Source organism: Nasonia vitripennis, chromosome 1 (genome assembly GCF_009193385.2).
Source record: "Nasonia vitripennis strain AsymCx chromosome 1, Nvit_psr_1.1, whole genome shotgun sequence".
NCBI classification, from domain to species: Eukaryota; Metazoa; Arthropoda; class Insecta; order Hymenoptera; family Pteromalidae; genus Nasonia; species Nasonia vitripennis.
The window spans coordinates 357,555-372,147 of record NC_045757.1 but is presented as its reverse complement, the minus strand read 5'-3'; the positions used below and the strand labels follow the sequence as shown (position 1 = coordinate 372,147).

The window sequence follows — 14,593 nt, the reverse complement described above, 5'->3', positions numbered from 1 at the left end:
ACTTCTCGACGCTATATATATGTTATCTGGAACTTCGATATACTTACCACACCAACACCGCTTTTGCAGTCTGAAGAATTTTCGGAAAGGCCCGATAGTGAGCTACGTGAGGTTTCTCGACTACACTCATGATCAAGTATAGCTCGGGGAAAGGGGACATCCGCATGCGCGTCTACGTTGTATCGCGGGTGGTCATAAAGATTAAAGAGTCGTGAAAGCGGTAAAAGTGCGTTCTCCAAACTATAATGAGGGTAACATTTCGAAAAGAGATTGTTAACTATTGCAATAAAAACTGCGGAAGTGCGGATGCGGGATGTCATTCTTGTCTCTTTGAATATTGGCGCTTCCAAAAGATGGCGTAGGTATAATTTTAATATATGAAAGGTATATATATATATATATAATTACGCAACAGCGCCAACAGCTCCGAAAACAGGTCTCGTCTTTCGAAAGTCAATTTACAGACAGCTCAAAGAGCACATTTTGTTCACTGGGTGGGGACTGGGAACCCTTGTCCTATTCCGTGAATCTGTGCATCGCCTACTTGCATATCCCCCAGTCCAAAGTGTGCAAGTGCGCGAGCGACCGAGAGGAGCGACGATCGTGTGAATCGAAATGGCGACTGCAGGGTGTAATCGTCGTGTTCCTTGGCTCCCAATCTCCCATAGACACACCTTGCACATCCTCGCCACCAGTTGTTAGATAATTAGATACCAACAAGCCTACTCACTGTAAAGCAGCCGTATTTTTACCTTCGTTCTTCTCCTTCGCTGCTATCTCGGCGACAACTCTGCAGAGTCCAGGCACCTTGGGAAAGACGTCACGCGCAGCGAGATACTTACAGATTACAAGCCAAGCGCGCTAGTCGTCCCGTAAACGTCTCCTCGAGCTGCAGTAGCAGCGCATCGACCTTACGACTCGCAACAACAACAACAATAACAACGGACGCGCTTGCTTCGTAGCTACCTATAGGTATGCAGCAAAGAAAAAATCTAGTGCCGCGAGCTGGCCCAGGACGAGCAAGAGTCTCAAGAGCAGCAACAGTCACCCAGAGGATTCCACATTCTTGAGTTGCGGCTGGTCCTGCAGCTCTCAGCCTCTAACAAGTGCCTTGTCTGCAGCTGTCACGTCTGCTCATTTGCTTTGGTGAGCATTGTACATTTTCTTCAATCCAGCTACCTAGCTTATGGGGATGAGGACTAGATTACTGATAAGTATGCTTACTGCTAACCGGATCTACAATTTTGCGTATATGCTGCGGAGCGCGTTGGATTGTAGGATTTGCATGGGAACGCTATCTCATTTATTTATTTCTGTTTTGAGCAACTTATATTCTATGCAATCAAATGATCTATATTCTATGACACAGATTATCAGATAAGCCTTTGTCAGAGAATTTACACTTCGAAAGTGAGTTTTCCTGATGACGATAAGATATATTTATTTGATTTGACTTTGTGCAGATGTTTCTTTCGAACGGTGAAAAGAATGTCAGTTGCCCTGATTCCTGGAGCAGCTATCAGAGTTTTATATTAGCCAAAAACAGCCAGTAGCCACCTCTCTGCCTTGTTTGATATAGGCTATCAAATTTGAAGAGTATTGAATGAAGAAACCATGTCCCAGCTGAGTTTAACTACAAAGCGAGGCCGTGGTGCCGCTAGCACCTCAACCTTCTCAGTCTCTGCGCTGAGCAGCTCCACAGACCTGGCCAGTCTCTTTGAGTGTCCTGTGTGCTTTGACTATGTTCTGCCACCCATCCTACAGTGTCAGAGTGGTCACTTAGTTTGTAGTACCTGCAGACCTAAACTCACTTGTTGCCCTACGTGCCGAGGACCTCTAGGTCAGTAATGAACTATAATTTACTCCGTCTTTGAATAAAAGAAGCTTTGACTATATTTGAATGCATATATTTATCGTTTTACGTGTATTGTAGGGAATATTCGTAATCTTGCAATGGAAAAAGTGGCTAGCAATGTCATGTTTCCCTGCAAGTACTCTACTAGTGGTTGTGCAGCAACATTGGTGCATACAGAAAAACCTGATCACGAGGATACCTGTGAATTCCGTCCATATAGTTGTCCCTGCCCAGGTGCCTCTTGCAAGTGGCAGGGAGCTCTAGAAATGGTGATGAATCATTTGGTAATGAGTCATAAAAGTATAACCACCCTTCAAGGTATGAATATCTAGATCAACCGTCTGTATTCAGCAGTAGATATAATGTTTTACAGAATCTTTTCCTTGCAGGTGAAGACATTGTTTTCCTAGCGACTGATATCAACCTACCTGGGGCTGTAGACTGGGTAATGATGCAGTCCTGTTTTAATCATCACTTTATGCTTGTACTTGAAAAACAAGAAAAGTACGATGGCCACCAGCAGTTCTTTGCTATAGTCCAGTTGATTGGTTCAAGAAAGCAGGCAGAAAATTTTGCTTACAGGTACCAGTTTACTCTGTCATTAAATTTGTATTAAATTTGTCTCGAGCCTTTTTCAAACCAGTATTTCTCAATAGATTGGAGTTAAACGGCCACCGACGACGGCTCACGTGGGAGGCGATGCCACGATCCATCCACGAGGGCGTCTCGTCGGCCATCCTCAATTCGGATTGCCTCGTATTCGACACCTCGATCGCCCAGCTGTTTGCGGACAATGGCAACCTCGGCATCAACGTGACTATCTCGATGGCATGAGGCAAAGCCGTCCCCCCGTCCGGCTTCTGAACCTGTCGCGTCACCGACGCTGCCGACAAGCGGCACTCGGTGTGAATTCGCATGCAGATAATGTCAAATCAAGGAACAAAGATGGCATGAAAATTCAATAAAATAGTGTGCACAACAAGGGTATACAGACTCGAGAGTATTATGCTTATACACACACTGAGACTTTAATCAGGAGACTAATGCGAAGGATTGAGTGTTTGTGATACTAACGTTCTAAAAAGGAAAACAAATAAGTATACATATATAGTATACACACACACACACACACACACACACACGCGCGCGCGCATATATCTTTCGCTTTGCGAATTATTTCTTTCTCACGTCTGTACCGTTTATTGGAAGTAACTGCCTCTCCGAGTTTCAATTTTTACCGAATCGATGCAAGGAGTTTCTTACGAATTAAACGACGCGGTTTGCACAATGGTGTATTAGTTTTATAACGCTTGTGGGAACACGAAATACTGGTGAATATTATGCTGATTTATATATTGATGAAACTTTCGATAAAATTATCAATTCATCGATAATTTACTGATTATTTCATTTGTGGAAAAAATCAATCGCAGTTAAATAATAGGTGAAGACTGAAAAGCATTGGTATTTCACGTCACCTCGAAGCATGTTAATGGACAATTAAGCTGTCTTAAAAAAAACTCAAAGCTTTAGCCTTTTCTATTATTGCAAAGAGACGAGAATAATCTGTACTGAATGCTTGAAATTTTAAAAGTAGTTCATGGACCTAACAGATACAAACGGTTCTCCACGTTATTTTAGTGTAGCATTCTATCATACCCGGTCGTTCGAATTCTGTCTGAAAATTGTTCTAAACGTGAAGAACGTCTTTGTTTTTTTCGAACCATCCGGTTGTTATAAGTAAGTGTGTTTTTAAGATATTTATTTTCGATATCAATCTAAAGTATGGATTTTTGTTTATTCTTGACAATTTGCACTCAGGAGAGATTGCGGCGGGGACGACCCGTCGCCTTTCTTGTATACGTACGTCAAATTTATTCGTAGGATGGTTCAGACTGAATTGTAAATTGTACTACCATAAAAACTAATCTAGCTATGTAAATGAAAGTTTGATAAGATAATTATAATATACTATGATTATTATTATTATTATAATTGAAGAATGGTGACATTAATTATAAAGAGATCGTTGAACCGTCACATCAAAGAGCCTTGATGTGAGTCGCGTTTCGCAAATAAAAGTTCATTTTCGAAGTTTCTCTGAAACGGTCTATACATATATTTGCTTTTGGCTGCGCAGGATGCAGTTAAAATCAAGAGCGCGTCTCTGACTATTTTATATTATATAACAAGGAAGAATCAAGTTCCCTGAGCTTCTCAAGATTATCCGTTCATACAATGTTTTAATATTGTATAAATCCACTCTAATCCAAACTTCAGACAACTTGTGTGATTTTTATAACAGACTAAAGATGAGTGTACTTTTCGAACAAATAAAACAAAGCTTTCGAAATTAATGAGTCACAAAATTGTGTAATAACAAACATGACAATTTCAATAAACGTAGATCTTACCTGCTATGTGATAAAGACTTAGAACTTTAGAAAAATAATGGGGAAAACGTTTGCATGTCTGCACTTGGAAAGTTTTCGATCATAGCAGTAATAATTTACTGGAAAAAAAAATAAACAAAATTACGTATAGGCTATCAAATGAAACGTAAATTGCAATTTTTGAACTCGTCGCTATAAGAGAAGTAAAAAGTCAATAAAAATGAAAATTACACATAAGAATCAGCAAGTCAAGCATGACCGACTAAGTATAGTAATCGAGAACACACAAAAAGCACATACCGCGTGTAAATAAATAATAATTTTACAAGTTTCACAATGAAATTTTTCGACTCAACGAAGATCAACGTATAAACGTATGTTACGTACGCGAGTACAGAGAATGAAAGACGAAAGCGAATTTTCAGTTTGATTATTCTGTAATGTAAGCGGTGCATGTAAACGTCACAACAACGCTCTGCTCATTAAATTATGTACATACATATATTACACTTGTAAGATAAAGTATAAATTTTCATTTATCTTAATAAGGAATATAGAATAAAATTTTTCTTTTTTATTGAATCGCTTGCTCATTTTTCCATTTCGAATTCCCTCTGTGGTGAACACTTGCCTCAGAGTGCGTGATCTGACTGGTGCATGCGCATCGTTCGGTTGTTTGTTCTTACTCACTTTTGTCTCGGGATCGACCTTTCCTCTAGCAGTAAATAAATCAAAGATGCTACTTATAAGTAAACGTCAAGTTTTGCGTCGCAGAAAGCACGAGGAGAAAAATCGTCGGCGCAGCGGTAAAGAATATGAGGAAATTGCAGAACACGCGGCGCATAATAGCAGACGACGACGACGACGACGACGACAGCAGCTAGCGCGCTCGCGCAGCTAGTATAGCAGTAGCAGTAGTCTGTAGTAGTGGCATGTCGCGCCCCACCTAGTCCAATCTGTCCAATCCCAGTGACCTAGACTCTATATAGTCTAATCTCTATATGTCTAGAGTCCATCAGTCGCAGTGCGAAAGCCCGCGCGAATGGACTGGCCGCGAGCTGCCGCAGCGGGCCTCTCGTCAGCTGTTCCTCCGCCTCCGAGTGCCGCGGGATCTTAGTGGCCGCCGACGAGCCGCTTCCGCAAGAGTCAGGTAGGACTATCCATGGCCGCCGCGGTTTCCAGTGCGCAGAGCTAGAGGCGACAAAGTATGTACATAGCTGCTGATGCAGTTTTTTTCTGCGACTGCTAGCTGCTCGAGTTTTCTCGAGACATCAGCAGAATAATCGGAGCTCCGTGCGATGAATAGCCCCCGAGGCGGTCAGCGTAATTCATTGACAAAGCACGTATGTATAAGTACGTAGCTAGAGCGCGCGCAGTGTGCCGTGTGCTGCGTGTATAGCTGCGTAAGATAAGCTGATGCGCCAGAATGGCTGGTTACGTGCTTTCCAGCTCTCAGCGGCGTCGGAGCCCGCGCGAAAGGGAGGAAATTGCTGCACTCGCGGCTGCACAGCGGCGATAAACGGCGATAAGCGGCAACGCGTGAGCCTGTTTCTTTTTGCAGGAATCAGTCGACAGTCGGGGAAGCCGATAAGCGGCCGAGATGCTGCTGGACGACGTCATCTACGTGGGCTTGCTGCTGCTGTGCATCGGCTTCGGCCAGGTGTACCGAGGCGTCGAGTCGACGAGCAAGCGGCAGTGGCTGGGCACGGCCCTGGGCCTGAGCCTGGCGACGCTCGTCTCCGGGCCGCACATAGCCCACCCGCTCATCTCGACGCTCGTCACCGCCCTCCTCGTGACCAGGCTCTCGCCCAAGTCAGTATACACCTATATAGACACGTGCGAAGATTTGCCCTCTCCAACGAGCTCGCTTTTCCATGCTCCGCATAAGTATAGATGACCGGGCGATATTTGCAATGCGGTCGTCTCTTACATAAGCATAATGCGCGGGCTGCAGTCTCGTTATATCGGAGAAAAGCCTCGCTCTAACGAACGCGTGCCCGCCTAACTGATATAGCAACAGCCGCGCGCAATAAGTTGAGCGATTGTTTCGGCCCTGCTGCAGAATGACATATACCTACAACGTGGATATACGTTATGATCCGAATGATCGAAAAGCCGGGCGTATTTTTCGGCTAACGCAAGCGAGCTCTGAAAATAAGAGCGCAGCAGGTTATCGCGTGATATTGGAAAATTGCAGAATCTGCCACCTGGCCAGCTTCTTCTGGGCGTTCTTCTACCTGCTCTTCGTCTTCCGGCTGTCCGAGTGGTTCGGGCTGCCGACGCCGCCGGGCCACGCGAACCTCGTGCAGATGATGCTGACGCTCAAGCTGGCCGGGCTGGCCTTCGAGATCAACTCGGCGGCGGCCACTCGGCCCGAGGACGATCCCCAGGGCGCGAGCTCCGCCGCCCTCGCCCGCATCGGCCTGCTCGACGTCTTCCACTACGCCTTCAGCTACATCGGCGTCCTCACCGGGCCGTACTACCGCTACCGGACCTACTGGGACTCGCTGCACCGACCGTTCGCCGCCAAGGCCGATCACTGGGCTCAGACCCGGCGGAAGCTCCTCCAGATCAGCGGCTTCACCCTCTGCTTCCTCCTCTCCAACCACTTGTTCCCCGCTAAGGTAGGTTCCCCCCCCCCCCTGCTTCCGAGCGACCAGCTTACGACAACCGTATATACACAATTATAACTGCCCGATCGATTTACCCTTTCAGTACGCGCTCACGGACGAGTTCGCGAAGCGCTCGCTCCTCTACAGATTCTGGTACATCTATCCGACCTTCGTCACCTTCCGAATGCGCATGTACATCGGCATGGTCATGTCCGAGTGCGTCTGCCAGATGGCCGGTCTCGGCGCCTACCCGAGCTGCTCGGAGCCGGTCTCCGGCCTCGGCCCCAAGGACTACAAGTCCGCGATAGCGCTGTGAGTTGGCGCAGCTCTCCTCCACCGCAGCTCGATCGATTCGTCTTCCCCCGTGCGTCTTCTTGCAGATCCAACGAGCCGCGCTCGCTCAAACCGGAGGAGCTGGACTTCGAGACGGTGCACAACATGAACGTGTGGGAGGTGGAGAAGTGCATCCTGGTGCGCGACGCCATGAAGAAGTGGAACACCTGCGTGCAGTACTGGATGGCCGTATGCGTGTACAAGCGCTTCCCCCACCGGGGCCTCAGGACCGCGGCCACCCTCGCGCTCTCGGCCCTCTGGCACGGCTACGCGCCCGGCTACTACCTCTGCATCTGCCAGATCACCTTCTTCCTGCCCATGGAGGACATCTACGCGAGATTCTACAAGGAGAGCGCCGAAGCCAGTTTGGTCAGTTCTCTTTCGCAAAATCTCCGCTCCATCCCCTATACCTTACTCGAGCTCTTCGCGCGCGCGCGCACGCGTGCGAAAAGAGGTTAGATCGATCCCTCCGTCGCTTATTATATTCTACTCCGTTATTGGCTTACGCTGTGCTGGCTCAAGAAGAAGAGCCGGACGAAAAGACCGGATCGCGTATACGAGCGTGGCAGGGTTCGCTTAAAACAATCAACAATCATTTCTTCCACCAACTTCGTCGTTTATTCATCAGTGAGAGAATTCATTACACAGAAAATCGCGCGAAAACGGGTAACAATTAATCTGCTTATTTCGATGTTGCAGAAGAAAACGGCGCTGCACTGCCTGCTGTGGTTCACCAGGATCTCGTGCATGTCCTACCTTGGACTGTCCTTCCAGCTGCTCCAGCTGGACGAGACGTTGACCTTCTACCGGAGTATCTACTTCGCCGGCCATCTGCTCGTGCTCGGGCTCTATGTGATAGGACGTCTCGTCCGCTCGTTCGCTCTCTAATCAATTTTCTCTCTCGCCACGCGTATCGCTGCTCCTTTCGGTATACGCCCAGCTCGCCACCTATAATTCTTTCAATCAACTTAGCCGCGACGCACGCGACGGTCCGAGTCTTCGCGTTTCCTTCTCTACTGTCTAGATAGGAAGGATCTTCACCTATACCGTTCGGTGGCTTAGTTACCGCCCGCGCGACTTTTACTTTCTTACGGGGCTGCATTCGTTACTGCACATTTTAATTTTACTATAGTTTCTACTTTTTATTCGACCTCGGGATTTAGACTGCTACGACATAAGGGATAGGGCGTTGCGTTTCGCCTTCGTAGATATATCGTTACTTTCTTCTCCTTTTTTTCTCTCCCTCTCCGCGATGACTTTGTAAATAATACGCGCGCATGTATACACTAAGTAGGGGGAGATTAACAAAACGGGTTGTGTCGTAATACATTTTCCAGAGAAGGCTGTTAGAAAAAGAAAACAAATGCGCTCGCGCTTGTGGCACGGTTCGAGGCGTATTCGCGACAACGTTAAGTCTATACAACCATAACGTACGCGTGGATTTGGCATTTGACCAGCATTTACAATCGCATGCTCTATTGCTCAAAGAGACATACGTTTGCGCGGCTCGTTACTCGATCGCAGGCAACAATCAGTCGATAAGAAGTTTGAAAGACCACAATCAATTACAAATGAGCTGATGTTTTCAACATTTTCGATTTTTATATCTTTAAGATATAATTTTATATTGCACAAATACCTACATTTGTACTCGTTTCCATTTCTATTCCATTTATACACGGGTTTATATTGAATTTACACACTCGGCAAAATCAAAGCGGCCTCTTACTCTCTTATCTTTTTTCTTGTTTCAAAGCTCTAAATCCACGCTTACTGCTTCTGGTCGTGTAAATTTGAGTACCTGTATACGGTTAAGCGAAGCGATGTCAATACAAGAGAATATATACTGTACAAACAATAACAATACTGCGACGACGGCGGGTTTGAAACGAAGAATTGCTCGAATCGTTTCACGAAGCGCATTGTAAATTACATTCGAGAAAACTGCTTCCAATAAACTCTTCGTATCGAAGAAAAAACAGAGTGGACAGTGCAAAAAGAAAAAAAAAACAGAATAGAACTCTGTATAAAGTGAATGAAAAAAGCTATGATAAATAAGCGAGTACTCGCGATTCTAGCATCGTCGGAACGTGTCCAATCAATAAAACGTTCTCTCGATCCCGAAACACCAAATAAGCAAAATAATAAAATACATAAAAGACCGTTCTTTAGTTTTATTTTAGTTAACTTTCATTTTCCGCGCAGCCGCGTGCAAAAATATACTTCTCGTGCCATTGATTAAACTCGTATGGTTTGGCTCTTTCAAGTCACGCAATAAATTAAGCTGCAAGAATGACTGTTTGTTAGATCTTTCAATCTTACCAACGTCTATTGTTTTCCATATTTTGATAGAACCGGTATGATACCGGAGACAAATTAGCAATAGAGCAGGGCAATAGAAGGATAAGCTAGCTTCAGTATATATGTAAAAGCACCTTTCACTCGTGCACGTGAAAACGAAAGCGTAGTTTTAGGGATGAGCTTTTTCGGAACCACTTCTCTTGCTCCCATTTTCTTCATCGGCACATGCGCACATACTTATTGAGCCGTGTACAGCTGCTGTAATATACACGTGAGGGGGGGGGGGAATGTAAGCAAAATGCGCGCGGTTAGCACTTTCATTGGGAGCGCGAGCGACCACGAGGAGCTGACGACGCGATTTTGTAAGTTTCTGCCTTTTTTTTCTTTCTCCCTTTCACGCCGAGAGTGGCCAGCCGATGACGCGCGAGCGATTACAGTGAGAATCCATGCTCCCGACACTGCACGAGTGTGTGTGCGCGCGCGCGCGCGCGCGTGTGTATCTCTCGGTCCATTGACTTTGCTTGTCACACGCGAACGAACTTTATCGGAATCGGATAACTTGTACCAAATGTATAAAAGAAAAAAATAAAGTACTGTTGAAGCTTGACAAAATAACTCTGCTCTTCTTCCTCCAGATGAACCTTTGTTTATTCAGACCAAAAATTGATACTTCATAGAATACACACTACAACTAAGAATGAACTGCGGGTGGGACTGTTATGTGCGGAAATTTTCAATACGTACCAGAACTATCTGAAAAAATGGTCATTGATATGTGTATGTGTATGCTTATGAGGAAGATTTAATTGCTGCTTCACTGTTTGACGAAACGATGGAGAATTTGCAAGTTAATTGAATAAAAAGTAATCTGTTCATCAGTCAAACAGTGATACTGGCAGACACTCAAAATGAATGCTGAAGACTAGTTAATACTATCATTAAAATAAGTATCAAAAGTGAGAAAGCACAAAATCAATTTGAGCATCTGTTTGAATATCGTCGTTCCTCGCTGCACATTTTAAGATTCACTCATTTTTTCATAAGCCCGGCAAAAAAATAATATTTTCTCACGAGGCTTAAACAAAAACAGAATCAAAAACGTGCTAGATTTAGCAAGAAAAGGCGAAATGTGAATGAATCACGAGTATTTGAAAGTTTCAAGCACGCTGGTACGGCAACTCCATACGGGCGGGAAATTGAAATGCAATAATTGTGTTCAGTATAGAGAGCCAAGAAGAGATGACCGAAAACCAGCGTGCTTTTCTGTTATTATCACTAGATACATGCCAGTACGCCGGCGGAGCTGCATCCGTCGTGTGATCAGCATGTAGGCGGCAGCATAACGGCAGCAGCATCGGCTCACCCCCCTCTCCCTGCTACTCGCTCTATAAATTCTGCTTTTTGCTCTTTCTCGTGCGACGCGTGCTCTCTTTCTCTCTTTCTCTCTCTCTCTCTCTCGCAACTCTCGCGCGACCCCCGCGGCCTGCCTACTGCATCTGTCTCTTTGTCAGTCTCTTTCTCTCTTTCTCTCGATCTTTCTCTGCTACACGAGAGTCAGCAACGCCAGAGAGACACCGCAACTAGACTGCCTGCCTGCCTGCCTGCCTGCCTGCCTGCTCGACCCCGCAACGGCTTACTGTACTGCTTATCTCGACTCGCTCTCTCTCTCGCCGCGCGCCACTCTCCGCCGCCTTACAGCCGCCTGTGGCACCACAGAAATACAGAAGCTTAGATTAGCCTGATCTTTTAAACATCTTGTACACGTTCTATTGTCCGTGTATTATTATTATCATTATTATTATCATCATCATTATTATTATATATATGTTTATCAATATCAATATTAGCATATATATGTGTGTATGTTTTATTAGGCGAGGGAGTTGTTAGAATGGGAAAGAGGAAGAAAGGAATTGAGTATGTAATAAAGCGCCAGACAAAATTGTTCCTGAACAAAGGAGTATAAGCAACAATCGAAATAAACAGCTTTGTCTGAGCAATCGTTCGTAAAAAAAAAAATATATATATATACTTATACATAAATGATAAATCATGTATATTGCAGCAAAAAGCATGCACGATTTTTCTTTACGTTGTTATTGCTTTCTCTTGGTATTCAAAGGAACGGAGTCAAGAATAAGATGATGCCAATCCAATGTGCATTCATTAATTGTTTGAAATTTGGAAAAATTTGCCATGGTCCATGAAACTCTGTCTCCTTCAAATACTTTGCTTTCTTTTTAGACTAGAATGCGTATCAACAGTGCCATTATATTTCTTTTATGTAAAAAATCAAATCGCAAGTTACAATCAAATCTCAGTATTCATCTCGTTACACAACTAAATCAAAAATGTCTATTGAACTTTTATTTGTACCTCATTATACTTTATTATAAATGAATGACAAACTTACATAAATAAGTCTGTTTGTGTGGGTATATATGTTGTGTTGTCAAATTACAAAAGAACGCATAACTTACATCTAAGATCACTAAGCATAGAATGAAATTATCTAACTGTTTAAAAATTGAAAGAATATGATCGGGTTTAGAAAGAACAATTTTCATTTAATAAAAAGAAAAAAATCTCTATTTTTTACATTTATTTGGAGTTCTTTTTTGCAATTCTATTATTTCAGCTGGTAGTTGAGAAGCAAAAGGTTATTTACTATCATCTATGCTTTTGCTAAAATTATTCAATGTCAAAGTGAGAAAGGCTTGACATAAAATGTACGTCTTTTGAATTGATTTGAAATATGTGTAATAATTACAAAAGTTTTAATGAGAGATATATTTGAAAGAAAAATATTTCACACGAGCGAAAAAATTGATGAAGAATTTCTTGTCAAGTCTTAGGTATGAATATTTCCGATAGCGCGATTAGATAAAAATTGAATGGCTATGCTTGCTCTATTACTCAAATTGACAGTTTTATTTTAATTTATATTGACAATAATGAAAGAGTAGCAGGCATAAAATTGTCTAAAATTCTGCACATTAGCGTGTCAAGAGTGTTGCTAGTATCAGCTATACATTTTTGTTTTTTTTTTCGCGCGACCACGTGAGCAGTAGTGGATAGTCAAATGATTGACAATTGATAAACTACTGGATTAGAACAAAACAAAAAAAAAACTATAGTAATAATAATAGAAAGAGGAAACTAAGGCTCAAAGTACCAAGCGCGCATTTGGTAACGCCGTGGAAAGAAAACGTAACTTAGAAGATTGGAACAAGATAATCAGTGTGACAGGAGAGAAATAGAATACCTTTTTTCATAATTCAAGTCAGTACACTCAGGGTTCTGATGTGGTTGTACAGTGAGTATAGAGACATCCACCGAGTATGAACTGCCATTAAGAGAAGGAATTTGGTTTTGGTTTCAATCTCTGCAAAAAAGACAAAAGATTTCGTTTATTCATACGAATGAAATGAAAAACAAATATAAGAAAGAGAATCTTACCTGGACTTGGATCGTGCGTCCTTTGTCCTATCGGCGGACTTGCTGCGGCTGCGTGATTTACCGCGTGAGCTCTTGCTGTCAGAGCGTGAGCGTGAACGACTGTAACTGCGCCTGCGGTCCCGATCACGACTGCGTGACCTGCTGCGTGATCGTGAGCGTGACCTCGTCCTGGAGCGTCTGCGATCTCGACTACGGCTGCGAGAACATTTTGTTGTTAATTATTATTTCATCGGGATAATGTTATGCGAATTTACTTGAATGAATTTGACATCAACTTACCTCCTGTAGCGTCTGCTGCCACGACTGCGGTGGGGTGAAGTTGGTCTGCCATAGCGTGCCATCTGAACACGCAGTTCCCTTCCATCGACCATACGGCCATCCATGGCATCAAGTGCATCCTCTGCATCACGCTTATCATAGAATCTACCAGTGTTGAATTTGAGTTAGTTTTCATACGATAAAGTCCATACTATCTGACTAATTTATTGATGCTTTTATGTTAAAGTGTAAAAGTCGTCAAGACATGTTCCTTGAAGATTGAAGATTGAAACAGTTGATAGATAAAGTAAACAAAATCGAAGCATGCTTGAATGCTCATGTTCAAATATCAATACAGGGAGATATTTATTGATCAAACAATCTCCAAGTCTAACTAACCAACATAACAGTCAGCCAGCTAAATATTATCCAAACAAGCTGTAATGCAGAGAGTAAGAAGCATCGAGCATCGGCAAAAGTGCAAGCAACTCGAAAGGTGAGCCAAGCGAGTATGCTTAGAAAAGAGACCAACAAGACTTCCTGGCTCCAAAAAATTTTGGAGCAAGAAACGCTTCAAGAGTTAAATAAGATGCAAACAAATGAAATAACTCACCTCACGAAGGCGAATCCACGGCTTTCCCTGGTGAATCTGTCCCTAGGTATGTAGATGTCGCCAACCTCTCCGCAGCGCTCGAACACACGCCTGAGGTCTTCCGGGGTCGTGCGGTAGGTAAGATTGTCCACCTTGAGGGAGACCATCCCGTCGATGCGAGGTGGCGGCCTGCCGTAACTCATTTCGGCTGTTGTGTTCTCTTTCTCGCAAGTCAATATGTAGTATATACTGAAAAAACAGACGCACAGCTTGGTTGAAGCACACGTTGCCGCCGCAACTAAGTACGCGCGATCGTTGCCGCCAAGCGTAAGGTCGGCCGCGTCTCTCGAACAAACTCCGTTGTTGCACTTACCAAGAAATGAACGCGCAGTGGCTTATTTCGGAAAAGTGATTTCGCTTACCTTGTCAAAGTCGGTGCGGTAGCCTCGACTGAGGCGTCCTTATCCTCTGGCTTGCCACGGGAGTAATGAATTCGAGCGGTGCGCGATCAACGATGGTCGACCCTGTGGCCTGTGCCCTGGCTGTATGTGGCTTGTGCGTGTGCGTACGAAGTACGAACCGTCGCCCCTCTCTCCGTCACTCTGGCAAGTCCGGGGTCGAGGGAAGCAAGATGGCGCCGAAACGAAATGCCGTTGGACGCCGCGATGACGCAGCGGAACTGCGGTAGTCGACGGAAATGACTACGTTGCTCGTTGAGCGACTGTTCTGGACGCGGCAAATTTGAATTATGTATATTATATATATATATATATATGCTGCATATACTGTT

General features: G+C 44.1%; 3 protein-coding genes across 8 annotated transcripts; 2 read left to right on the top strand and 1 right to left on the bottom strand.

The window, feature by feature from the left end:
* Positions 1-66: 66 nt before the first annotated feature.
* LOC100119052 (E3 ubiquitin-protein ligase SIAH1) lies at positions 67-4,458 on the top strand. 2 transcript variants are annotated; one of them, XM_031922191.2, is made up of 5 exons: positions 67-1,146; positions 1,464-1,840; positions 1,934-2,173; positions 2,245-2,437; positions 2,512-4,458. In XM_031922191.2, the coding sequence occupies exons 2-5, from the start codon at positions 1,615-1,617 to the stop codon at positions 2,687-2,689; spliced, it is 837 nt and encodes a 278-aa protein (XP_031778051.1). In that variant the 5' UTR covers positions 67-1,146; positions 1,464-1,614; the 3' UTR covers positions 2,690-4,458. The 2 variants fall into 2 exon arrangements, with proteins under 2 accessions (XP_031778051.1, XP_031778053.1); XM_031922193.2 differs by having other exon boundaries at positions 399-1,214; positions 2,512-4,448.
* Positions 4,459-5,248: 790 nt separating this feature from the next.
* Positions 5,249-10,072, top strand: LOC100119017 (lysophospholipid acyltransferase 7). 3 transcript variants are annotated; one of them, XM_016989753.3, is made up of 6 exons: positions 5,249-5,453; positions 5,810-6,060; positions 6,446-6,872; positions 6,964-7,172; positions 7,241-7,562; positions 7,893-10,072. In XM_016989753.3, exons 2-6 carry the CDS (start codon positions 5,849-5,851, stop codon positions 8,079-8,081), a joined length of 1,359 nt encoding a protein of 452 aa, XP_016845242.1. In that variant the 5' UTR covers positions 5,249-5,453; positions 5,810-5,848; the 3' UTR covers positions 8,082-10,072. The 3 variants fall into 3 exon arrangements, with proteins under 3 accessions (XP_016845242.1, XP_008202594.1, XP_016845240.1); XM_008204372.4 differs by having other exon boundaries at positions 5,249-5,591; XM_016989751.3 differs by having other exon boundaries at positions 5,258-5,398.
* LOC100680542 (serine/arginine-rich splicing factor 2) lies at positions 7,789-14,481 on the bottom strand. Of its 3 annotated transcripts, XR_004344441.1 has the most exons (7): positions 14,226-14,481; positions 13,825-14,052; positions 13,233-13,376; positions 12,954-13,148; positions 12,760-12,879; positions 10,782-11,196; positions 7,789-10,247 (listed from the first exon to the last, which is right to left on the bottom strand). XR_004344441.1 is itself a non-coding variant. In XM_031922194.2 (5 exons), the coding sequence occupies exons 2-5, from the start codon at positions 14,004-14,006 to the stop codon at positions 12,873-12,875; spliced, it is 528 nt and encodes a 175-aa protein (XP_031778054.1). In that variant the 5' UTR covers positions 14,007-14,052; positions 14,226-14,481; the 3' UTR covers positions 7,789-12,872. The 3 variants fall into 3 exon arrangements, 1 of the variants encoding a protein (XP_031778054.1); XR_004226521.2 differs by having other exon boundaries at positions 7,789-11,196; XM_031922194.2 differs by having other exon boundaries at positions 7,789-12,879.
* Positions 14,482-14,593: the final 112 nt, after the last annotated feature.